Here is a 26,701-nt window from a genome sequence, read left to right on the forward strand (position 1 = left end):
AAAATGTCACATTAAATCCTTTTTAAAAAGTCCTACGTTCTAATATGATTTCTAATGCAGATAATTTAGTTTACTAATCATTGGGTTAAATGAAGCATAGGTTAAATGAACATAAAGTTTAACAAAGGCACAAAGAAGGATATAATTTCACCTCCCGAGCATGGAAACCCTAGCACGTGCATATACCCTCGTCACCTCATATATGCATCACCCCCGCAGGTAGCAACCAATATCAATTAGGAGGAAAACATCCCCCAACAAAGTTAGACAAGACACTTACCCCATTTTGGAATAATTTCCACAATCCAATACCATATTCCAAAGAAATAATCATTAAAATGATCAAAACACAGTCAATTATCATCTAACAAAGTCAAATAATACTAAAGAAAATATCCCAGTCAATAAAGGTTTAATATTGGCCAAAATCCCAAAAGTAAACAAAAGTCAACCCAGGGCTCGTGTGATCAAAATCCGAGATTAGGACCAAAACCCGATTATCCATTCGCCCCCGAGCCTGGATATGTAAATATTTTTCGAAATCCGACCTCAATTTGAGGTCTAAATCTTCATTTTACAAAATCTCCAAGATCTACCCAAACCCCCTAATTTCTACCATGAAATTCTTAGATTTGATGTCAAAAACTCATTAAAAGTAATTAAAATTGATTGAAAACTAGTTAAAGATGCTTACCAATGAATTTGGGAAGAAAAGGTGATGTGTCGTAGAATTGCGGCACTTTTAATACTAATTACATAGAATTTCGCTCGTCTTTTAAAGCATTTTAAGTTATTTCTTATGTAGTTTTGGAGTTTTACAGCATACCAAACTCGAAGAACCAAGAACAAGGAAAAGATGACAAAAACCCATAAAAGGATAGAAATGCGGTAGGTTTGCGATCGAAAAAGTGATGTGCGGGCCGCATACCAACCGCAGAAAGAAGCAGATGTTACCAGTGTTTGAGAGAGGAGTGTGCGGTCTATTATGCGGTCGTATAACGCTTGTGCGGACCGCATAATGACCGTATATGTGAAAGAAAGAGTTCTGCAAGGGCAATTTTGCGACATCATCTGCGATTGCGAAATCAATGTGTGGACCATATAACAGATCTGCGATGAACAACTGGGCAACTCGATATTCAACTATGTGGGCCGCGAAGTGATTCTGCGACCCGTTCTGCGATCGCAGATGTGATCTGCATGGGTATTTTTGTTATATTTTGACCCCGACTTTTAGCCCATTATAAATAGAATAACTAGGATTTTTGTGGGACATCTTGTCTGAAAAAGAGGCTACTTTTAGAGCATTGAATACAACATTGTTTTGGAAGCTTTTTAAGAGAGAATCTTGTATCTTTGTAAGCTATATGGATTTATTTATTGCTTTGTTCTTGTATCCTAGTATGAGTAGCTAATTTTAAATACTAAGGTTGTAGGCCCTAAATGGGTGTAATGTTAATGTGTGATTACCATTGAATATATATATAATGGTTGGTTGGTATTTATTCATTTCTCATGCTTCATTGAATATTGGTGGTTGCAAATATTGACTAATGCCATTTCATTCTATCTTTACTTGGAAAGGCGGGTTAGGGTTTGGTAGAATTGAATAACAAAAACTCAAGGCTTTAAACCTTATTTAATAGAATCGCTTAGGAATAAGTGGGCTCTATTTGGCATAAATTGGTTGTTCTTAATTGTAACTATTTTATATTTGGGAAAATCAAAAAGCGAAAATACTACCTATCTATTGGGAAATATTGGGTAGTCATTTAGAAACCATTTGCATATCAAAGGACCTTCCATTAGGAATATATCATATTAACACCGATAGCATTACATTCCATTGATGGGGACATAACCTTGGTTTCCTTAATCAAATTAATTACATTCTCATAACAAAATAGTTTTCTCGATAACTCATAATTACAACACTCTCTTTTAAGCTAACGGAGTAGGATTTCGACTTAAATAAAGTTTCACACTATTCAAGTAACCTTTTCACACCTATTTCCTATGGGATTCGACCCCAACCTAGTTAGATTATTGTATTTGACATCGACCGCCTTACACCATTTTTTTAGGTTGAATTTGAGCGTATCAAAAGGCTCTTCAAAATCGCTTCTAGAGTGCTTAGGGTTGGGAAATGGTGTGAAATGAGCAAAACCTCGATTTTTCCTCTTTTACACAGCTGCAGGTATCACAATTGCAATCTCTTGTCAGTATTTGCGAAACACTGATCACAAAAGAGACCAGTGCAACAAGACTTAAGAAGTCGCATTTGAAATCAAAGCTTCGCTTTTGCAAAGCTGGCCAGCTTCCCCAAGTGTCGCAAATGCAACAAGTACATCGATTGCATTTGCGGAGCCCCTGCAGTCCGCATTTGCGATCAAAACTTTGCATTTTCTAAGTGCCCCTTCCTTAGCTCCTTTTGCAGATGCGACCTGTCACTTTCAAAAGCGAGGCTCGCATTTGCGAGTAGTATTCTCGCATTTGGGAGATCTGCAAGTTGACATCAGCAACAGGTATGCATTATTTGTTCCAAATTCATCTGCTATGCACCCGAAAATCACCCGAGCGCCTCATGCTCCAAAGCGAATATGCACACAAGTGTAATAACATCATACAAACTTGCTCGCTCACTCAAATCACCAAAATAATGTCAAACAACAAGAATTGATCATCAAAACTCAAGATTTCCAAGTTTAATACCAAATTCTCCAATTTTTAAGATAATGCGCTAAAATGCACTCGGGTCACCTGGGACCACAGCCAAACACACGTACAAAACCAAAATTATCATACAGACCTATCAAAATCGTCAAAACACCGATCCGGGGTCGTTTACTAAATAAAATTTACTGTGGTCAACTCTAGCCTCTTTTAATTCAAAATTTTCATTTTTTCAAAATGTTACATAGAAACTTTCCATAAAGCGACACGGACCATGCACGCAAATCAAAAAACATCAAATAGGGCTAGAAAAAATTCCGAAACATGGAAAAGTATGCTAGTACTCAAAATGACCGTTCTAGTTGTTATAACTATACTTCTTTTCTTTATTTCATCTAGTTTTTATCCCAATTGGGTTTTTTTGGGTAAGGTTTTTAATGAGGTAGCAACGTAAATCATACTACGAAGAAGGATCATCAAGAACTCCAGTGCTCGAATTCTCATACTTAGCATCCGAACACTAGGGATGAAATAGTATATCAGAGCACTATAAGTGTCATTAAGACCGGGTACTCTTAGAATCGGAATTTGTATCTTATCGAAACCGGGGACTACATAATCCGCCTCGTATACATAAGTAGTACAGGTTAGCCATATGTATTGGCAATTTTATTTACTTAAGCGAATTTTTGCTCATGTAAATGTATATTTAGAAATGGAAGAAATAAATTAAAGTCCTTTTGTTCTTATCTTATTTCTTGTCCAAATGATACGATATGGTCTTTTTCATTTAAAAGTTACATAAACTTCAAATGCTTGTGCCAAAATGAACATGCGACGTTATCTTCAAGAGCATTATAAACATAAGGGCCATCTCTTATTAAATTCTTATAGTTAAAGAGTAAATATCGAAGGTATCAATGCCCGGAATTTAAGTTATCGGATGTAAAAATCCCGAGCTTTATCCAATAGAAAAAGATGTTTTTGCAGAGAAATTAAGCTAAAGATATCTTTTATTTCTTAAAATGTCAAACTCAATAGAAGTTTCGGCATAGTTACAAAAAAGATTATATTAGTTGGTTTTATCAGCAGAGTCCGAAGGATGAGAAGTCTTGGCTTCATATTTTGAAGATGAAGGTTGTTCCGCATCCGTTTTAGTGCATTCATCTTTATCATCTTCTTCAACTTCCTCCTCAATTTTTGAATACTCAGAACAAGTGCTTGAGGATCATGAAGTTGTGGGCTATGTAGGAATCTTTTCGTAGGCGGTTGTCTCCAATATGAGAGCTTTAGTAATACAGTCATCTATGTAATGCCTTTTTTAACATCCTCCAAAGTCACCCTCTTCATGTGATAAATTGAATAAGTTTTCTCAAGAAGTAATGAATCTTCTTGGTCCTAGAGTTTTTCTTTGAGTTTTTATATTTTGGACTGTAGCTGGTCATTTTTAATCCTCACAATCTCATAGGTCCAGCAAAGGTCGATGTTTGTCCTAGCGTGTTCGTGATTTTGCTCCATGACCTTTTTGAGCCTTTCCTCCACCCGTGCTCTCTTCTCCTGGGTCGCGGCAACTTCTTCGATTTTGGAATGCAAGTTTGCTTTCAGCTTGTTGATTTGTTCCATGGAAGCAGACTCACGTTCCGCTGCCACAGTCACAACATCCTGTAGTTCAACCCACTTGACTTTCAACTCCTCAAGTTTTGTATGAAGTTGAGTGTCTTGTTGGTTGTGAACCATTTTTTCTTTCTCAGATTGCTCCAACTGGGCTTCAAGCTCACCCATCTGAGCAAGTCTTGCCTCTAAAGCTAGGAGGCACTTAGCGAGTTGATCTCGTTCACCAATAATTTGATTCCGTTCGACAGAAAGTTCTTCTTTGGCTTGGATCGTCTTCTGCAAGCCCTCGGAAGCAGGTAGGTTAGCCTAAAAAGTCGAAGATTAATTATTGCAGAAAATATTTAGCAAAAGAAAATGGAAAAAAGAAGAGTTAGATGACACCTGAGCAGAAAAGTGCATGATGCTATTGATCAGACACTCCGCAGAAAGAGCCTCCATGTTTCGTCAGTCTTTGTTCGAAGCCAAATGCATCAAGTAATTGGCAACTCCCACTGGCTTGGCGAGTAAGTGGCACTTATTTGAAACCAAAAGAGTGACACTACATTTACTATCAGGGTTTCGGATGAGTGCCGGGAAAGTGTTCTCAATGCTCCTGTGATTGGGTGACCGAGGGGAATAAACATCTTCCGTTTGTTCAGTTGAGGACGGTGGTGAGGAAGGAGTTGATAGTGTTGCAGCTGGTGTTAAAGTTGTAGGTGGAGGAACATCAAAGGTGGAAATCCTCTGACTGGAAGAAATAACTGGATCCCGGAAACGAGACTCCGCATTTTTAACCATTTCCATTTCTGTAAAGAGTCCTCGAATTTCTTTCGGTTGGGCAGGGGAAGTTCTTCTTCTTCTTCTTCTTCTTCTTCTTCTTCTTCTTCTTCTTCTTCGAAGAGAAAAACCTTCATCATTGTCTTTCATTTCGTCGGTCCAACTGGGGATTTTTTGTTGAAGGCTTCTCCTGAGTCTCAGCTTTGGAGGTACGTCTTCCTTTTGGTTTTTTCTCCTTAGGCTGGGGACTCAGGGAAGATGGGCGTTCATCGGAAGCATGGGCAGCATCACGAGCACTCTAACGGTCAATGGCTGCTCGAATTTGTTGATGAACCATCACTGGGTCATGGGAAACCTCAACAACACGATAAATAGAAGATCCCTTCGGAAGGCCTACATATTACAAAAGGGAGTCAACAAATTTGTATTATGTAATGTTGAAGATTGAAAAGGAAAAGGAAAAGGTTTACTACCATGGTTCTTGGCCTTCCAATTGAATTTGGATGAAATCTGTTTCCACTTACGGGAGTTCGGTGTAGAAATATCTAAAATATTTTGTCCCATTAGGTTAGGTCCTGAACTATTTAAGGAACCCAACGGGTAGCTGAAATAAGAGGATTAAAATTCTGTAAAAGAGGGAATTTTCTTTAATGCATTGGAAAAAGGATATTTGAAAAACCTATGAGTAAAGTTCCAGGATTCATGGATAGGAGGTGCATTTGCGGGAAGATTGTCCTCGGTAGCAATGACAACGAACATTTCCATCTAACTATGATTGTTATCATCATCAACACTGGTAACGATGGCATGATGACTGCGTTTGCTGAGTTTGATCATGCCTCTACGAAAACTATCTGGGGAGTATAGGTTGATCATATGAGCAAGAGTGAGGGTTTCATCGGCCCGGGAGCATAGTACCCGAAGATAAGCTACTGTTTGCCATATTGACAGACCTACCTCAGCAAAACAGACTTGGTAATTATGGCAAAACTATAAAAATAGTGGGATGGATTTCTCGGCCCATTCTTAAAGTGAAAGGGTACATGTAAATGTACATGGACCCTGGTTTGCTGAAAGTGACTCTTTCTACTTCATTAGGGGCTAAAACTTTAATATTTTTCCAGTCACAATCTTCTTTCACAACAGGGATACCAGTAGGACGAATAGAAGAAGGATATCTACTGGCGGACCTATTTATGTCATTTTTAGGGTTAGAGGGTTCTTGTTGAACATGAAAATCATCCTCAGAATTTAGTTGACGGGGGATGATTGTGCTAGTTGGTGGAGGACCGACATCAGCTTCCTTAGATTTGTCCTTGTTGGAAGGGCCGCCACCGATGAAAGTATTTGAGTAACCGGGGAAAGAAGTAGTAGAAAATTTGGTGATCGAAAATGTGAATATGAAAGTTTTACTGGAAACATGAGAGTTGCAGAAAAGCTTTAAGAAAATTCGAAGAAGAAAGGTTTGTTAAAGTGAAAGGTAAAATAGGTAAGAATGGGAGAAGTTTATAAGCGGCAGAATATAAAACCATCATTACCTATTAATTAGCAAAAATATTTGCCGAATCACGGGACAACACGTGTTCGGCTCATTAAATGCAAGGAGACGAGTATCGTTTCAGGTGTTAGAAACCGTTTAGGAACTTTTCCGCCAAGAAACGAGGTCGTATGTACTTCCCGATAACATAAAGTTTAGTCACCGAAAAGTAGGGGGACTATAGGTATGACGTAAAACTGATAGATGTCAGGTGGATGCTCGTCGAAATGACACATGGCAGTGAAAACAAATAAAATATGAGTAAGTAAATAGTTGGCACAGGTTATGAACATGTGACCACTACTGAGTGAGTTCCGATGATGCTGGTGATAAGTGGGGATTTTGACTGCGTATTAGCACCTTTTAGCTTTTGTTTTAGTCCGAAAGTATTGAATTGTATTCCCGAAATTAATGAAATTGTGCAAAATTGTAGGAATGCTGGAAGTTTGGTCTCCCGAGATGAAATCTGTCTCAAAAAGGAGTGTTCAAAAGCACAAGACAATAAAGAGCGCAGATGCATAAATGTGCAGTCCGCAGAAGAAATTGCAGACCGCAGAATTTCATCTGCGGCCCAAAACCAAGAATAAAAATCTAACAGAACTCTCAGCAATGTGCGGACCGCACATGAATTGTGCAGCCGCAGAACTGGGCTAAGAGTCAAAGATCAGAGAGTATGCAAAGAGACCAAGTCTAGGAGCCTTTGTGAATTGCGGACCACACAAGAATTTTGCGGCCGCAGAAGATTACCTCTTGGCCGCAGTTCAGAAATGTGCGGCCGCAAAACTCTACTTCCTGCCAGTTGAAGAAATCTGAGGGCCGCACATGGAATTGTAAGGCCACAGAACCTCCCAAGTGGCATTTTTGTCCGCAATACTTAGCCCTTTATAAATAGACGAATTTCACAAAATTAGGTCAAGTTTGAACATCTGAAGCTGCTATAGCCATTTTTCTTTACTACTTTAGGAAGTTTTACATTATTTTGGTGTTTTAACATTAGATTTCATCATTTTAATCTTGCAATATGAGTTTAATTAGCTTTTCTTCTCTATTTTATGCAATTTCCATTATGAGTAGCTAGACTTTTACTAGTGTTGTGACCCAACCATAGTGTGTAAATCTTATGGGTATCTAATTTAGTGATTGTTTATGATTGGGTGTTTATTATTTAACTTAGTTCACGCTTCAATTTTAGAATTAATGGTTGCAAACATTGATTCATGCATGTTTGACTTAGGCTCTACTTGAGAAAGATGGACCTAGTCTAGGCTAACTTAGCTAACAAATTGGGTTAATTGAAAGATTGATTAACCTAATTAAAGGGTTCAAACTAGAGATAGTAATAAACCGACTTGAGCTCTTATCAACTGTTTTGGTTGATACCCATTTGGACTTGAGAAAGCCAAATTGGGCAAAATCACTCTCTGAACGAGAGGTATTGAGTGGGTAACGTAGAGTTGAGAGCTATAAGACACCCCAATCAACAAAACAAGCATTAACATCTTTATTCTATTAGGAAAACACCTAGGTTATGATCACAACCCTAGGCCTTTAATCCAATTGGAAAAACCTCCAAAATATTTATTTATAATCTATTTTCTTTATCTTGCATTCATTAGAGTAACATTAGAAATAGAAAACAAAACATTGTTGTAGAAGTGCAATCTTAGATAGCCCATTTGGTTGCTTCAAATATATAATCCTAACTACCATCATAACTCCCAGTGGATTCGACCCCGACTCTTAGTTGGGTAATTATTATTGCATACGACCGTGTCATATCTTTTATCGAGATGTGTTGTGAATGTGATAAATTTTTGGCACCGTTGATGGGAAGTTAAAATGGTGTTAGCTATATATTTGAGTGTGTTTTTGGAATATCTTCTTTTCCTTCCGTGTTACTAACTTGTTTGAGAAATCGTAGGTACAACCATGGCAAACAATGAGCTCGAAAATTTACCTTTGGGGTATGTGGACGTCGAGGATGATCAAGTTGATGAGGTTCCTCTTGAACCTCAATCCAATAGAAGAGGCCGAGTGCCTAATGACAATGTCCCCGCTCCACCCTCACCTCCACCACGAGCGGATCTACACCGGATATTACCCAATGAAGTATATGCAACTGCAATAGTCCCTCCCCATATTATGGCGGGCAACTTTAAAATCACCAATGTGATGCTCACTTTTCTTGAGCAACGGAGTTTCTTCACCGGTGCTCCAATTCAAAATGCGTACAAACATTTGAAGGGGTTTGTGGACACACTTGTTGGGGGAGTAAACAAACAAATATCTCCGAGTATGCATTGAGGCTAAGGCACTTGGGATGAGTTGGCGAAAAAGTTTATTTCTAAGTTTTTATCTCCGGGGCACATGGATACACTTCGGGATGAGATTTTGGCATTCAAGCAAGAGCCAAATGAACCACTACACGAGATATGGGAACACTATAGAACAATGGTTAAGGAATGTCCCAACAATAATATAACAGAGAATATGATTCAACAAACTTTCTATCGTGGGATTAACACAACCAACCAATGTGTAGTGAATCATCTTGCCGGTGGGAATTTCATGACTACGCCTTATGCAGAAGTGTGTGAGATTTTGGAAGAGATGGCAGAAACATCATCGGCATGGAAATCCAGGGCTAATGTTCCACAAGATGATCCGAACGTGATCTACCTTCACAAAAGGTTGCATGACCATGGGCAAGCCATTGCAGAATTGACTACCACCATGAATCAACTAGCAAAGGATCAACTTCAACAAGTGCAAAATCCTAAGCAAGTCAATGCCATGGAAGGGGGGAACATGATGGTAAACAAAAGAAGGACCAAGGGTCCACTAGTGCAAAATCGAGAGAATTATGTGCAAGAGGATAGTGGTTTTGATCAAGATGATTCTTACAATGAACAAGAAGAGGAGGTGCAATATGTGAACAACTTTCAAGGGCAAAGAAACAACTTCCAAGGCCCAAACCAACAACAATGGTGACCTCAAAACAATCAAGGCAATTGGAATTCTAACAACAAAGGAAATTGGAGTGGTGGTAATAATCGAGGGAGTTGGCATAACAACAACAATCAAGGAAATTGGAGTGGCAATAACCAAGGAAATTGGGGGGAGGGGGGGTAACAATCAAGGAGGATGGAACAATAATCAAGGCAACCGAGGGTCGGGTTTTTCAAAGGCCCCCGATCTATCAACAACTGAGCAACCCGCCTATTTATCCTTCCCATGGTCCAAGTTCTTCAAATAATGAGATGGGGCATATTGAAAACATATTCAAGTAAATGACAGAAATGAATGTCGATTCGGATGCCCAACTTGCCTCTCACAACACATCAATCCACAACTTAGAAGTTCAAATGAGGCAAATCTCTCAAGCTCTAAATTCTCGTCCTAAGGGGCACTACCAAGTGACACGATAGTAAACCCAACGGGTGAAAACAACACGGGGTATGCCATGGACGTTACTACAAGAAGTGGAATAGATGGGAATGCACCTATTTTAAATCAAAGGCAATTTGTGGTTGATGAGCAAGTTGTACAAGAAGAAAAGGTCCCGAACAATGTGGTGCAATCAAATGATGAAGTTCAGATTGATATTGATGATAGTGTGGAAGAGACTCAAAAGGAGGTGAACCTATCTAGGGATCACATCATTGACATACTGGAGCCAGTAGTTTAAAAGGCTAAGGCACCATTACCTAAGCCTTCACCTTCATACCCTCAAAGACTTGCCAAGAACAATGGCGAGAATCAATCCTATAAGTTCATTCAAATGATGAATAGTCTCTCAATCAATGTGCCATTAGTTGAAGCTTTGGAACAAATGCCCAATAATTCAAAGTTTATGAAGGATCCCGTGACAAAGAAGCGGTCAATGAATTTTGAAACCATCAAAGTCACTCATCAAGTGAGTGCAGTTGTGCATTTAATGGCTCCTAAGTTGGAGGATCCTTGTGCTTTCACGATTTCTTGTACAATTAGAAGTGCCGAGTTTGCAAAAGCTCTTTGTGATCTTGGGAAAAGTATAAATTTGATGCCCTATTCAGTTTTCAAGACCTTGGGAATTGGGAAACCAAGACCCACCTCTATGAGATTGCAAATGGCCGATCATACTATGAAGTGACCTTTGGGAGTGATTGAAGATGTCTTGGTTCGTGTTGATAAATTCATTCTTCCAGCGGATTATATCATTCTAGATTATGAAGTTGATTACGAGGTGCCAATTATTCTTGGGAGATCTTTCCTTGCTACGGGGAAGGCTCTTTGTGATGTTGAAGCCGGAGAACTTACATTCTCGGTTGGTGATGAAAACATGGTCTTCCATGTGTGAAAGTCCATCCGGCAACCAAATAGCAATGAGGTGTGCTCTTTTGTGGACTTGGTGGCTGATGTTATTGTTGATGAATCAAGTGATATGATCAATGTTGGTGATATATTGGAGGCCGTCTTGCTCAACTTTAATGATGATGAGATGGATGGCTTCATGGAACGTGTGAACTCTTTGCAAGGAATGGGGTCGTACAACTATGCACCCCAAATATTGTCCTTGGATCTTGAAAATAGGACAACTCCTACCTTGGAGTTGAAACCATTGCATCCACATCTTCGGTATGAATTTCTTGATCCTTGTTCTACTTTACCGGTAATTCTTTGCTCTTGTTTGACTAACGTGCAGGTAGACTCCACTTTGACGGTGCTACAAAAAAAGGAAGAAGGCTATTGGGTGGACTTTGGCAGATATTCGGGGGATAAGCCCCGCATTTTACATGCATAAGATCAACTTGGAGGAAGGCACCAAACCATCTATTGAACATAATAGGAGACTCAATGAGGCTTTGCAAGAAGTTGTCAAGAAGGAGATTATCAAGTGGTTGGATGTCAGGATTGTCTACTCCATCCCTAATAGTTGATGGACTTCTCCAGTTCAATGTGTCCTAAAGAAGGGGAGCATGACGGTGGTCACCAATGACAAGAATGAGTTGATTCCTACATGAATGATGACCGGATGGAGGGTGTGTATGGACTATCGCAAGCTCAACAAAGTCACAAGGAAGGATCATTTTCCACTTTCTTTCTTAGATCAAATGCTTGATAGATTGGCCGGTCGTGCTTTCTATTGCTTTCTTGATAGATATTTAAGCTTCAACCAAATTCTTATTTCTCCGGAGGATCAAGAGAAAAGAACATTTACATATCCCTATGGTACTTTCACCTTCCAGCGGATGCCATTTGGTTTGGGCAATGCACTAGCAGCTTTTCAAAGGTGTATGATGGCTATTTTCATGGACATGGTGGAGGACTACCTTGAAGTTTTCATGGATGACTTCTCAGTGGTTAGAGATTCATTTGATGATTGTCTTGCCAATTTGGATAAAGTGTTTGAAAGATGTGAAGAAATAAATTTGGTGCTCAATTGGGAGAAGTCTCATTTCATGATCGAGGAAGGCATTGCCTTGGCCACAAAATCTCAAATAATGGAATTGAAGCTGATAAGGCAAAGATTGAGGTGATTTCTAAACATCCACCTTAACTTCGGTAAAGGGTTTGCGGAGTTTCTTAGGCCACAGGGGTTTCTACTGGCGCTTCATCAAAGATTTCTCTAAGGTGGTGAATCCATTGTGCAAGCTTCTTGAGAAGGATGCTAAGTTCAACTTCAGTCATAATTGCATGAGAGATTTTGAATTATTGAAGTTCAAGTTGAAAACTACTCCCATCATCACCGCTCCAAATAGGAGTGTCCCTTTTGAACTCATGTGTGATGCAAGTGACGTAGCGGTTGGGGCTTTTCTGGGGAAACACATCAACAAGATTTTTCATCTGGTCTACTATGCTAATAAGACCATGAATAGTGCCTAATTCAAATACACCGTTACGGAGAAAGAGCTCCTTGCCATTGTGTTTGTAATTGAGAAGTTCCACCCGTACTTGATGGGTGCAAAGGTCATTGTCCACACGGATCATGCGGTGCTTCGCTATCTTATGAGCAAGAAGGACTCCAAAGCTCGCTTGATGAGATGTGTGCTTTTGTTGCAAGAGTTTGATATTGACATCCAAAATAGAAAAGGGAGTGAAACCAAGTGTCGGGCCACTTATCTCGTTTGGAGGAGGAGAGGAGGCCGCATGATAGCCTTGAAATCAATGAATCATTCCCCGATGAGAAACTCTTGGCTATTTCATTGAAAGAAGTGCCATGGTTCGTGAATCTAGCAAACTTCCTTGTGTGTGGAATCATCCCGGATGAGTTCTCTTCAAACCAAACAAATAAGTGCAAACGAGATTGTCAAGATTATTATTGGGATGAACCATACCTCTTCCGGATTTATACGGATGGGGTGATTAGAAGATGTGTACCGGAAGAAGATCAAGGTAAAATTCTTGGGGTTTGTCATTCTTCACCATATGACGGTCATCATGGTGGAGCAAGAACGACAACGAAAGTGATAAATTGCGGTTTCTATTGGCCCACTCTTTACAAGGATGCTAGTGAGCTAGTGAAAAGATGTGATGAATCTCAACGGGCCGGTGGAATCTCAAAAAAAAATGAAATGCCTCTCACTACCATTTTGGAGATTGATATTTTTGATGTATGAGGTATTGAATTCATGGGCCTTTTTGTGAGTTCTTGTGGAAACACCTACATCTTGGTCACGGTGGATTATGTGTCTAAATGGGTAGAGGCTATTGCTCTACCCAACAATGAGGCGCGAAATGTGGTGGCATTCTTGAAGAAGAATATTTTCATAAGGTTTGGTACTCCGCGGACAATTATAAGCAATAAGGGGTCACATTTTTTGCAACAACGCTTTCGACACTTTACTTAGCAAGTATGGTGTTACTCATAAAGTCATGACTCCCTATCATCCACAAGCTAGCAGTCAAGTAGAAGTTTCCAACCTGGAGATAAAGAGTATTTTGTCCAAAACGATGAATGCTAATCAGACGGATTGGGCCAAGAAACTTGATGATGTACTATGGGCTTATCGGACGGCTTACAAAATACCTATCAGAATGTCATCATACCAGTTGGTGTTCGGGAGAGCTTGTCACCTTCCGGTGGAACTTGAGCACAAGGCCATGTGGGCTCTAAAGAAGTTGAATCTTGATTGGGATGTAGCCGCTAACTTGAGGGTTACACATTTGAATGAATTGAATTAGTTCTGGTACCATACTTATGCAAGTTTGTCCTTCTACAAAGAAAAGATGAAATATCTTCATGACAAATACATTTGGAAAAAAGAGTTCAAGGTGGGCGATCTTGTATTGTTGTTTAACTCAAGGTTGAGGATGTTTTCCGGGAAGCTAAAGTCTAAATGGAGTGGTCCTTTTGAAATTGTGGGTCTGATACCTTTTGGTGCATTGGACTTGAAGAAAAAAAATAATAAAGTATTCCGAGTCTATGGTCACCAGGTGAAGCACTACTTGGGAAAAGTTGGAGATACCCACGTCGTGGTGGTCATTCATTTCAATTAATGGTATTCTGCATCGTGTCGCGACGTTAAATCAACTACTTTTTGGGAGGCAACCTATGTTTCTTTTCTTTTTCCTTTAGTAGTTAGGTGTTATTTTTGTTCTAACTTGATTTGAAGTGTGCTACAGGTCTGAGTGTGACTTACAGGAATTGTGCACAAAAATGTCGCTAAGTGTTGAAAGAAGTACGGACCGCAGTTGAATTGCGCGGACCACACAATTTGGAATGCTGTAGCAAAAGAGCAATACGGCCGCACAATTATCTTGCAGACCGCACAAATGAGAAATGGAAAATACAAACTCTTTGAAGCTTGAGCCTGTCAGAGAAGAGGTCGATGTGCGATCGCAAGGGAAATCTACGACCGCACAAAACATTGTGCGGACCGCAGATGAGATGCTGAAGATAATGCCCCAGGTAATAGAGTGTGGACCGCACATGAAGATGTGTGGCCGCACTCGACATTCTTCCTGTTTCATAGACCATATGTATAAATAGAAGGGCAGGGGCAAGGGTTACGGTTTTCACTCTCTAAGCACAAAAATAGCACTCTCTTGAAAATTCTTAGTGAATCTATCTGTCCACACACATAACATCTTTGTTCAGTCACTCATCACACTCATTCATCTGGTATGCTTCAATTCCTGGTAGTCATTCATCTGGTATGCTTAAATTCCTGGTAGTCATTTTTAGGCCATTTGTCAATAGAATTCAATTGTGTATTCATGTGGGGGTAAATATGTAATGGGTTAACTAATACATGCTCTATGAGAACTGGGTCAACATACTTTCATTCCTCTGTGTTGTTGCCATGTCAAAATTTGCACAAAATTGCAAAACCTAGATAGAACAACTGGATTGTTCGTAGCTTTTGAATTTTGTGGCTGCATCTGAAATTGTGCGGCCCGCAGATTGTGATTTTAGGGCTACATAGTGAAAGAAGGAATCCTTGGCCGCAAGATAAAACGTGCGGACCGCATATTTCCCATCGCAGCCGCAAAACAACCCTTTTACTGTCATCATAGACTCTACACTTTATAACTCAAATGTGCGGCCCCATGTCAGATTGTGCGTACCGAAAAAAAGCAGGTTGTGGCCACACATCAGCCAATTCTCTGTCATCAGAGAGTTGGAACTTTTTTGGATTCAAATGTTACACCCCATATTTTCGTACGTGGAAATACGCCATAAGTAAATTGATATAAGATCGGAAATGAGTTGTTACATCCCGCATTTTCGTACGTTAAAGTTTTGTCGTAAGCTAATTGACGTAAGCTCAGGAATGAGATTATTTTGAGGTTATAAGTATTATTCTAGTTCAAACAAGTGATAAGTAAATTCATGACGGTGAGAGGGTGAGCGAATCAAAGAAAATGAATTTCGTCGAAGTTTGACAATTTGGGATAAAATACGGTCCGCGTTATAATACCTCGTATTTATGGACTAGTGACATACAAGGTACCACATAACCATGATAGTAAGGTGTATAAGGTATGTTAAAAGTGAGTAGTATTTTAAGTAATTTGAGATAATTCTTAATTATGTGGATAATTAGGTAATTATAGATTTTTAGTGGGAGATTAATTATGCAATTAAGCTAATTTAATAATAAAGACATTTTGGATAAGGAATTAAATCTCCCAATGTGGCATCACGCCAAAGCCAATTAATGACTCTTAAATTTATGTGAAAGGTGGCATAATTAGAGAATTTATTGGCCAAGTCATCATATAAAGTGGGGCCCATAACCCATAATCTTAAGAGCTTTTCCTACATTATTAAGTGAGTAACATTGGCTTGCTAAGTAACGTATTGCATTCTCAAACAAGATTTCATAGGAATCCTTTACAAAGTGAGATGCGTATGCTTTCTAAGATAACGAATGATATCTCAAACCTGAATATATATGAAATCTTCAACAAATGTCTTATTATTCTATCGTCTGTTCATGGGTCTCAAGAAATACGTAAGTTGATAAAGTTTATTTCATGATATTAATCAAAGGCATAATGGTCTTATAATACTTCAAAAGATTTTATTGACGTACTTCTCATGCATTGTATTCATTTACATTAACCCATGACCAGATGGCGTTATATACGCGTATATATATGTGTTATATATATATATATATATGGGATATGGGAAAAGGTTACGGTGTTATATATACACCACCTGATAAGCTGGTATACGTTGATGATTTTGCCCACAGTGGCCGAGATGATATGATGGGATGCCCTCAGAGGCTTGATGATGTTATGAACACATGTACCTATGCACGACATGACATTCATAAGCATATGCATGACATTATGATTATTTCATGATTTACGGAGTTATTGAGACTTACATGTCGAGTCTTTTACTCCATGTTTTTCTCATGTCTATTATTTACTGATTTTCATTCCTTACATACTCGGTACATTATTTGTACTGACGTCCCTTTTGCCTGGGGACGCTGTGTTTCATGCCCGCAAGTCCCGATAGACAGGTCGAGAGTCCTCCAAGTAGGCTATCAGCTCAGCGAAAGATGTTGGTATGCTCCATTTGCTCCGGAGTTTCTTATTTGGTCAGTATGATTTAGACATGTATTAGTTGGTATCTCGGGTCCCTGTCCCGACCTTATGACGTTTATGCACTCTTAGAGGCTTTTAGACATATGTCATGTATATGAAATATTGTATGGCCTTGTCGACCTATGTTCAGTATGCGAGTGATTATTTTGGCCTTATAGGCCCGTATATCATATGTATAAGTCAGTATATCAGGCTGGATCATTTTATGTTGAGTGTTCCCTCATGTTTTATTCTTTTTACCTCATACGACCCTTCTGGCCTGGCCTTATGACGTTTACGTTATGTTGGTCCTCGGTTGAGTAAGGCACCAGGTGCCCGTCGCAGCCCATCGGTTTGGGTCGTGACAAAAGTGGTATCAGATCAGTTCTGTCCTAGGGAGTCTACAAGTCATGTCTAGTAGAGTCTTGTTTATGGGTGTGTTGTGCAACACACTTAGAAGTAGGAGGCTACAGGGCATTTAGGATTGTCACTCTTTCTTCTTACTCTAGATCGTGTGGTAGAGCTCACTTATAAGAATTCAAACTCGTTGCTTCTATTTCATTCGTAACAAGACGATACCTACAGTTTGTAAGAGATTGAATGTGGCTATGGAAGAGTTGAGTCAAAGGAACTCGATTTTTCATGATATTTATGATGAGTAAATGTAAGGTCTTCAGTAGATCATGTGTGTACTAAGACATGTAAGCCTCTTGATAAGGATCCCTAAGGCAAGAATGCCTATTCACTCTTACGGTAAAAAGGAATAACAGAATCACAAGTTAGACACGAGTTTCAACAAGTAAAAGAAGCAAGGTGAAGAAGGGTATGGGGTACCCAGTTAATGAAGATTAACAATATTTACAATTCAAGCAAAAAAAATAAGCATTTTGAGTTACCTTCAATTATAATAGAGGTATGTATAATTGGCCACACCCATCTCATTTATGCCCTATGGAAGCTAACCAAAGTAGTATAAGAGAAGGACAGATACCCGGATCCGGCTGGGGTTAGAGTGACCCAAAGTGGTGGATGAATTGTTTGCGTTAGTTGACATTTCTGAAGGATGTTGCAAATGTGCTATTAGATCTCCTTGTGAGACACCCAGATGGTGCACTTTAAAATAGTATAACTAGATATGAGTACCACAAAGATGGGCACTTGAAGCCTGCAAGGGATAAATATTATCGTAGTATGGCTCCCGTTCCTAGTAGAGAGAGAATGTTAGGCAACTCGAAGAGCCAATGGATGGAGCAAGGGGAGCTAAGACCAAAAGAATATCTTGTTCGAGTTTTCAGAATAAAGTGATAGACATAAATGTTAGCGGGAAATAAGAAGATAGTTAATGAAGCATTACCAGTAAGATGTGATACCTGGATGACAACGGTAGAAAAAAAAATGAAATGACAGTATTACATAGTCTATAATCAAGGGAAAGAAAAGATGAGAGGTGCAAGGCCTGGAGACAACAAAAGAGTATAGGCCATAAAGTTGTATCCTCATTTCGAGAAATAAGTTTGTGACTCCAACGCGACTACCAGAAGGAAAGGTTAGACCCCAAAGTAATAGAAATCGGTATGGGGTGGTGAACAAGGTAAGCTAAACATGAATTAGGGACCGAGTAATTTAATATTGGTCGGCATCATGAGAATTCCAAAGATTACGTTCTGACAATAATAGAATGGAAAACAGAAGAATAACCCTTAAAGGTCATTCAGGAAGACACTTCCCTAAAGTAAGCAATGGGAGTAAAGTTAAGCTTAAGGGACTATATGTGCCGGTTACACTAGGAGTCACCCTCGTGAATAAGGAATTTCGTTATCCTTGGTATAGAAGGATTTCTGTAAGGCAAGTAAGGGTCATCGATGATGTGAAAAGAAGCCAAAGATAAAGAGGTAAAGCATCTATACGTACATCATCGTAGCACTAAATCTTAGAACCTTCCTAAAAGGGGGGAATATGGAGTGATGTGGAATTAAGTCAGAATTAAGTGGTTCTAGTAATTATGGAATGATAAAAGAAGAATGCGACAAAAATAAAAAAGGGATAAGATTGCACTTATTCAAAGCCTACAAATAGGCTACGATTCCAGAACATTATGCAAACACGACATCAAGGAGAGAAAGTGAGGGTTCTGTCCGAGATGTTATTGATAAATAAGGAGCCAGTACAAGACGTAAGTTAAGACAAAGGAAATAACCCAAGAAAGATTACGCGAAATATTGATATGAGAGTGGGCCAACGATTAGTTAGTAGTTGATTCAGGAAGAGCCTAGTTAGGGCTAGATAAGAGGATACAGACAAATCAATAGATCGTGCAAGATAAATAAGAGTGAACCCAACATGGGGAATTTAGTCTCGCGGATATGACATCGTGAATCCTTGAGAAATATTCATATAGGAGTTGAGGTAGTTAAAGGTACCATATGAGTATTACGGAAATAAAAGAGAATGCCACCAGGAAGAATGTCAAAATATCAAGTTTAGAAGCAACCTTACAAGCACAAAGCATGGAGGTAAGTAACTACAGATAATTATAGGCGAGGAAGGACATCAAAAATTCTATCGGGAATGCGATATAATAAGATCGCGGCTTTAAAAGAGTTAGAAGGTCCTCCCTAAGTACTACAATGAAAGACTAGCTGAGGAAATAAGGAAGAAGTCTTCAACCTAAGCATAGTAACTTGAAGAAGAAATGGTCTTGTAACAACAGTCTCATAATGACATTTCATGTACTCCATAAGAAAGTGGCCCCTATCGTTGTTATAAACGGGAAGAAGAAAAAAATCAAAAGGTGATATTTAAGATCATATGGGTTGTACGGAATTCCAATATGTGTGGGCACTAAGATAAGCCAAGTATTCATGCAATAAGCGGTAGAACGACCAGGAAAAGTAATTGGTTACATTTAAAGAAAGCTAAGAAGGAACGGAAGGAATAATTCGATCAATAATCCATAGTTAGTTACATTATAAACGCACTTAAAATTTTGGAGTATTATCCATGCAGCATATATGTTGCCAATCATACAGCCATTGAAGACTCCTGTATAAGTTAAAAGATAGAACTGAGTCCAGGTCATAGACAAGGGATTGAATTGTTAAAAGATTATATCCTGGATATTCCATAGCGTCCATGAAAGGCAAAAGTAATACCATGAGTCGCAGATCGGAAGATAGCTTACGCCTACATAAAGGTTGATCAGAGGGAAGAGGAAACTAAAGAGTTACATCAACTAAGTAAGTTAGGAGTATGATTATTGGACCCAGAAAATTATAGACATTGTGATTGAGAACATTGCAGAATCACTCTTAATATCAGAGGTAAAAGGGAGATAGTACAACAACCATATTCTATAATGGCTCTATGATAAAGCTAGTTAGAAGAGTATCAGCCTCATAATAAGTTAGTATGAAGCTCCCACCGGATTATGTGTGCGCCAGAGGTATGAGTACTATAATAGAACTTTAAGTTGTGGATGTGAATCATACCTATGTGGAAGGGAGGTCAAGAAAGAGATAGAAGATGCTATGCGAGATTTTAAGGTAAGTAAGAAAAAGGTAAACAACGTACGAGATACTCAGGTGCAGAAAGTTGTGAATAATCTATACTTCAGATAGAGGGCTAGAAGCGCTAGGATTCAGTATCCAGGAATGATAGCGTCATAAGTGGCATATCTTCCAGCCTATGGTTAACATAGGCACCTCTAGGTATCGAAAAGTCTAATTAAGAGGGTAAAGAAGAGTTAGAAATGATGTGATGTATCGCTTGATGTTCCAGAATAACACAAGAAAATCTATGATGCAAGTAAGTTGAAGGAAGGTTCCGAGTAGTATAAATAGATATGTGTAGGTCGCAAGCTAAAGTATGGTAAAGCGACAAGGTTTTAGGAAGACAGGAGTAAGGAATAGCAAGGGCAAGTGAGAAGGTCACGAGAATGGATAAGTCCTCAGGATTAAGCCAATGAAAACAAGAGAGATGATGGTTTCTGTAAGTTATAGAAATCTCAATATAGCCTCAATGAACTCAAAGGAGTCTAAGACTAATAGCATTTAGAAAAAATGGAATGCTGCTCTGATAGTAGAATACGGGTGTAATTATGATAGATAAAGGATGACGTTTGGGCCTTCGATAGAGTAATGATTTGAAAATAAAAGAGGGATTTCACGGACGACACATGATTAAAATACCCACATGAGGTGAATCACATGGGATGCTATGAAATATGGTTATGGAAGTATGGCATCGCCCCCAAATGGATCAGGAAAATCACTTCAAATGTTCCTCAATGCAACGTGGGCTCTAGTGATTACGTAAGAAGTTTCAAGTTATTAGTGGTAAATTGTAGATCAATATTGAGGGGAATAAACAATGGATGTACAAAAGTCACAAAGTATGAGATGAGATTAGGCCGTCATTCTTAAGATGAACAGTAATGAAGAAGCATTAACAGACTTAGATTTATACATATAGGATAAGCAACGAGAATAACCTGGAGTTTGGTAGCAGACCTCAGTAATAATAAATCAAAGTAAGAGTTATGGTACCGTATGACCAACCTAGATGTAGTAAAATCATGTGGATGGATAGCCAGGTCTATGAAATAAGATAAAGCAATATTCGTAAGTTCGACAAAGTACCGAGCAAAGAACTTCAGTACACCTATAGATGCCTGGATGGACATCTTGTCAAGTTCTGTATATGTTCCCAAAAGTGAGGCTTAGAGATTGGCTAAAAGCTGAAGAGAAGAGTCGCATAGGCGCACATACAAGGAAAATGTTGTACAGGCTGCATGACAGAAGGTAACAGCAGATTCCGAACACAAGTCGTGGTGTGAGAAAGAGGCTTAAAGGGGGGAATGCCTTGGCCTTTATATCTATTCATAGAACAATTGCCTAGATGGCAAGGAGAGTACTAAAGTATTCAGAAGACATAAGTTATAAAAATGATAAATGCATCAGTCAACATTCGAGGTTGCATGTTCCAAATGGGGGAATGATGTTACACCCTATGTTTTTGTATGTGGAAGTACGCCATAAGTAAATTGATATAAGCTCGGAAATGATATGTTACATCCCGCATTTTCGTACGTTAAAGTTTAGTCGTAAGCTAATCGACGTAAGCTCAGGAATGAGATTATTTTGAGGTTATAAGTATTATTCTAGTTCAAACAAGTGATAAGTAAATTCATGACGGTGAGAGGGTGAGCGAATCAAAGAAAATGAATTTCGTCGAAGTTTGACAATTTGGGATAAAATACGGTCCGCGTTATAATACCTCGTATTTATGGACTAGTGACATACAAGGTACCACATAACCATGATAGTAAGGTGTATAAGGTATGTTAAAAGTGAGTAGTATTTTAAGTAATTTGAGATAATTCTTAATTATGTGGATAATTAGGTAATTATAGATTTTTAGTGGGAGATTAATTATGCAATTAAGCTAATTTAATAATAAAGACATTTTGGATAAGGAATTAAATCTCCCAATGTGGCATCACGCCAAAGCCAATTAATGACTCTTAAATTTATGTGAAAGGTGGCATAATTAGAGAATTTGTTGGCTAAGTCATCATATAAAGTGGGGGCCACAACCCATAATCTTAAGAGCTTTTCCTACATTATTAAGTGAGTAACATTGGCTTGCTAAGTAACGTATTGGATTCTCAAACAAGATTTCATAGGAATCCTTTGCAAAGTGAGATTCTTATGCTTGCTAAGCTAACAAATGATATCTCAGACCAATGAATTTATATGAAATCTTCAACAAAATGTAATGGATGAATGCTCAACAATTCGTATGAAAATGCATCAGCGTGATATCACGATTATAAGGAAGTACGGTACAATCTTTCTCAAGAATATCATATGGATTTTTCCCTAATTCGATCTGTCATTACGTGTTCGTCGCAAAGACGTGTGTTAGAGGAATTGTCAAAAGAATTGGTCCAGGTATGTTAAGGTTATCCCTTCTTTTCCTTTGGAATGATCTATACGACAAAAACAAAATGAGCAAATGCACAACTTCCATATATGACTCTATTCATAAAAGTATTAGAAGTGCTTACATTCTTGATTCCCCATATGTCTTATTATTCTATCGCCTATTCATGGGTCTTAGAAAATACGTAAGTTGATAAAGTTTATTTCATGATATTAATCAAAGGCATAATGGTCTTATGACACTTCAAAAGATTTTATTGACGTACTTCCCATGCATTGCATTCATTTACATTGACCTATGACCAGATGGCATTATATACGCATATGTGTGTGTGTGTGTGTGTGTGTGTGTATATATATATATATATATATATATATATATATATATATATGTATATGGGATATGGGAAAAGGTTACGGTGTTATATACGCACCACCTGATAAGCTGGTATACGTTGATTATTTTTCCCACAGTGGCCGAGATGATATGATGGGATGCCCTCAGAGGCTTGATGATGTTATGAACACATGTACCTATGCACGACATGACATTCATACGCATATGCATGACACTATGATTATTTCATGATTTACGGAGTTATTGAGACTTACATGTCGAGTCTTTTACTCCATGTTTTTCTCATGTCTATTATTTACTGATTTTCATTCCTTACATACTCGGTACATTATTTGTACTGACATCCCTTTTGCCTGGGGATGCTGTGTTTCATGATCGCAAGTCCTGATAGACAGGTCGAGAGTCCTCCAAGTAGGCTATCAGCTCAGCGGAAGATGTTGGTGCACTCTATTTGCTCCAGAGTTGCTTATTTGGTCAATATGATTTACATATGTATTGATTGGTATGTCGGGGCCTTGTCCTGACCTTATGACATTTATGTACTCTTAGAGGCTTGTAGACATATGTCATGTATATGAAAGATTGTATGGCCTTGTTGGCCTATATTCACTGTCCGAGTGATTATTTTGGCCTTATATGCCCGTATATCATATGTATAAGTCAGTATATCGGGTTGGGTCGTTTTATGTCGAGTGTTCCCTCATGTTTTATTCTTGTTACCTCATACGGCCCTTCTGGCCCATTTACCCATGTTTATGTAATGAGAAAGATATATTACATTGGTACTCGGTTAAGTAAGCCACTGTTTGCCTGTCGCAGCCCATCGATTTGGGTCGCGACATCAAAGGTGTGGCCGCAAGTAAAATTGTGCGGACCGCACTTCACTTTTGTAGCCACAAGACAAAATTGTGCGGTCCGCAACTCCAAATCTGTGGCGGCAAGAAAATTGTGTGGACCACAGATCTGGTTTCTTGCAAGCATGCTTTGATTGTGTACCCTCACTGTGTCTTCTGGTTTATATCTTACTTGTATGTCTCCTGGGTATGTTGGAACATTGAATTGGAACTAACAATCGCCTTTGCTTGATACAGACAATGGTGATAAGGCGACACATCTAAATGGAGGGGTGAACCTTCTCGGGGTCGAGGCAAGAGTGTCGTACCCCTTGGACAACAATAGACAATTACAAGAAAGCTACAACCGGTAGAGGGAGATGTGAAGAGACAAGCTCATATGTCCCATGTTGGGAAGCATCAGAAGGCAACTCAGCCTCCGTTCAGGAGCAGCCAGCCGTACAGTCGTGGGCACCAGGGAGATAACAGCTCAGGGACGAGCCATCCTCATCTCATAGCACTTCCGAGGGATTGTAAAGTCCTAGTCAAGCTTTTGAGCCATCAGCTACACCTGTCCCTGAGGCACAAGATACACCAGTTCAGGATATCCCCGACGATGATATGGGGGAGATGCTACAGCTGCCGGCCATGAAAGGTCGAAGAAGAAAGAGGTTTGGGAGGACCGATTTGTCAGCTTGGCTATTTTCACCATTCATACATGGTGGACAGTGAGGTCGCTAACTCTCTAGCGACAGTTGCTATTGAAAGATTTGGATATGTACAACCCAGCAGTGTTAAGACAGTTCAGGAAACGCAAGGGGTGGATGTTATTCACTCAAAGTATAGTGGACGCCAAAGCGTACCTGGTCCGAGAATTCTATGCAATTGTGGCTCACATCAAAAAGAGGACAAAAGTGACTAAAGTACGTATCTTAAAAGTGAGATTTGATCAACATACACTCAACACGTACTTGGGCTTCGAAGATGTTGAGTCAAAGGAATATTTGGAGAAGTATGCATTGGAAGATGCAGCCCAACCTTGGTTAGCAAAAATTATAGTAGCACCAGGGCCACCACCTCCATGGATTGGCGACTGGGGTTCCTATTCACCGGAGCACTCTGCGTTTCGAGGCGAAGGGGTGGAAAACTTTTGTCTGCAGCAGACTGTACCCGAGCTAGAATGAGAGTTACCTTTTTATTCCTCGGGCAGCTCTAGTTGCTTTTATTATGACCGGGTACCCTATCAATATGGGGGTCATGATGTCGGCCAATATCTCAGTGATTTCTCGGCAAGATGACTCGTCTTACCCATATCCCAACACAATTATAGAATCTCTCATGGATGCAAGGGTAGGGCCGATGGATTATGACACAAAGGTGAGGCCGAAGAAGCCTTTTACTTTGTTTTCACTGATGGATGCAAACAATCCAAAGAATAAAGGTCAGCCTCCTACCATCGCGAGCAAGTGTGATGAGCCAACTACGGTAGCTTTTGAGGCAGTTGATGTTCCATCCACTTCAGTCGAGCCTTCCACCAGTGCCGCAGCAATGACTCCGCTATCATCCACAGCCCCTACTGCAGTTCCTGCCACAACTCCCACCTCGGCTTAGAAGCCGGTGCCGATTCCTACTATCCCACTTTCTGCGCTGCGAGTCTCCCAGACATTGGCAAGCCTTAACAACTGGATGCGGATAGTCACTAAAAAGTTGTCTAACCTATCTAGTACTGTTGTAGTGCAGTCTTTTGTTCAAGCACCTTAGTTTCCCTCGACAGTTGAAGAGACATTGAAGAAGCTCCTAGAGAACCAGAACACTATTATGGCTACCTTGGTACAACACGGGTCAGTGATCGAAGAACTGGGAAAGAAAGTAAAGAAGATGCAGAAATCTCATGCCAGTAAAAAGTCAGTAGATAAGCTCCAGAAAGAGGTGCATAGAATTGCTATAGCCAGATATCTTCCATTTGCCATGTTACTTTACCTGCATCAGTTGGCACCAGATCCTGCAGCACCATTTGCACCTGTAGCACCAACTGGCCAGTCTGACGAGCCAGACCTTGCTGCTGACACTACTGAGGCAGTGCGCGAGATGTTCGTTAACCCGGCCACACCCAAAGTCGAGGATGATGAGATCCAGTTGGTTGAACTGGAGGGCGATGACATTGCTGGGGACACAGAGATGTCCAAGGAGCTATAGGGAGTTTTCTTCACTCTTTCCCCTCTTTTACTCTTATTTTGTTAAGCATTGGGGACAATGTTTATCCTTATTCGGGGGGAGGGGGGGTTATTGATTATATTTGATACATTCTGAGACATTTGGCCTGTAATAACTTGATATTATTTTCTCTTTTCTTATTATGTATATATTCTCTCTCTTTCTCTCATTATGTATATTCATTCTATCTTCAATAGTTTTTGCTTTTTAGCTTTTTTTTTCTTTATTAGTTCTTTGTTTGATAATAAGCCTTTGGTTTTCTTAATACCACGGTTCTTTCCAAAGATAGTTGTTGTGTGAACCGGGTGACTCTTCCCAACGATTGATGGCATGACAACCTTTTTAAGGGAATGAGTCTGTTTTTGTGTTTAGGTAATAATAGCAATAGTAATGAATAAAAAGACCTAATTAAGTCATGCTCGAAGAGTCAACCATGCTTCAATTGGTACCAACACACATTGCTACGTGCTTATGGTTAGAGACAAGTTTTTTGAAAGAAATAGCTCTAGTTAGTGACTTTGTGACTCTTTTGTTGACTTTGGCAATCATCGAGTGGTTTAATTAGACCATAGTGATATTCAAACTTGAATGTGGTCATTGTGGGCCCACGACTCTGTCCTCTTTAACAATCCGGTTGCGTGAGGGGTTAGATCAACTGTTGCTAGTCCACGTATCCGTGCGAAGGGTCTAGAACTTGCCCCGAATATGTTTTAAGGCGAAATCCTAAGTCTTGCTTGGTTTGAGA

General features: G+C 39.4%; 2 protein-coding genes across 2 annotated transcripts; one reads left to right on the top strand and one right to left on the bottom strand.

The window, feature by feature from the left end:
* Positions 1–4,092: 4,092 nt before the first annotated feature.
* On the bottom strand, positions 4,093–5,070 carry LOC138892256 (uncharacterized). Its single transcript, XM_070175960.1, has 2 exons — positions 4,813–5,070; positions 4,093–4,593 (listed from the first exon to the last, which is right to left on the bottom strand). The coding sequence occupies exons 1-2, from the start codon at positions 5,068–5,070 to the stop codon at positions 4,093–4,095; spliced, it is 759 nt and encodes a 252-aa protein (XP_070032061.1).
* Positions 5,071–13,435: 8,365 nt separating this feature from the next.
* On the top strand, positions 13,436–13,744 carry LOC138892257 (uncharacterized). Its single transcript, XM_070175961.1, has one exon. The coding sequence runs from the start codon at positions 13,436–13,438 to the stop codon at positions 13,742–13,744; it is 309 nt and encodes a 102-aa protein (XP_070032062.1).
* The last annotated feature ends 12,957 nt before the right edge of the window (positions 13,745–26,701 follow it).

The sequence above is a fragment of the Nicotiana tomentosiformis genome, chromosome 5 (genome assembly GCF_000390325.3).
Source record: "Nicotiana tomentosiformis chromosome 5, ASM39032v3, whole genome shotgun sequence".
Taxonomy (NCBI): Eukaryota; Viridiplantae; Streptophyta; class Magnoliopsida; order Solanales; family Solanaceae; genus Nicotiana; species Nicotiana tomentosiformis.

Excerpts from the sequence above, each read along its gene's own strand:
- LOC138892256 (XM_070175960.1), bottom strand. The coding sequence starts at position 5,070 with ATGGAAATGGTTAAAAATGCGGAGTCTCGTTTCCGGGATCCAGTTATT. Across the intron at positions 4,594-4,812 it reads AATGTAGTGTCACTCTTTTG|GCTAACCTACCTGCTTCCGA; the intron begins GTTTCAAATAAG and ends TCGACTTTTTAG.
- LOC138892257 (XM_070175961.1), top strand. The coding sequence starts at position 13,436 with ATGACTCCCTATCATCCACAAGCTAGCAGTCAAGTAGAAGTTTCCAAC.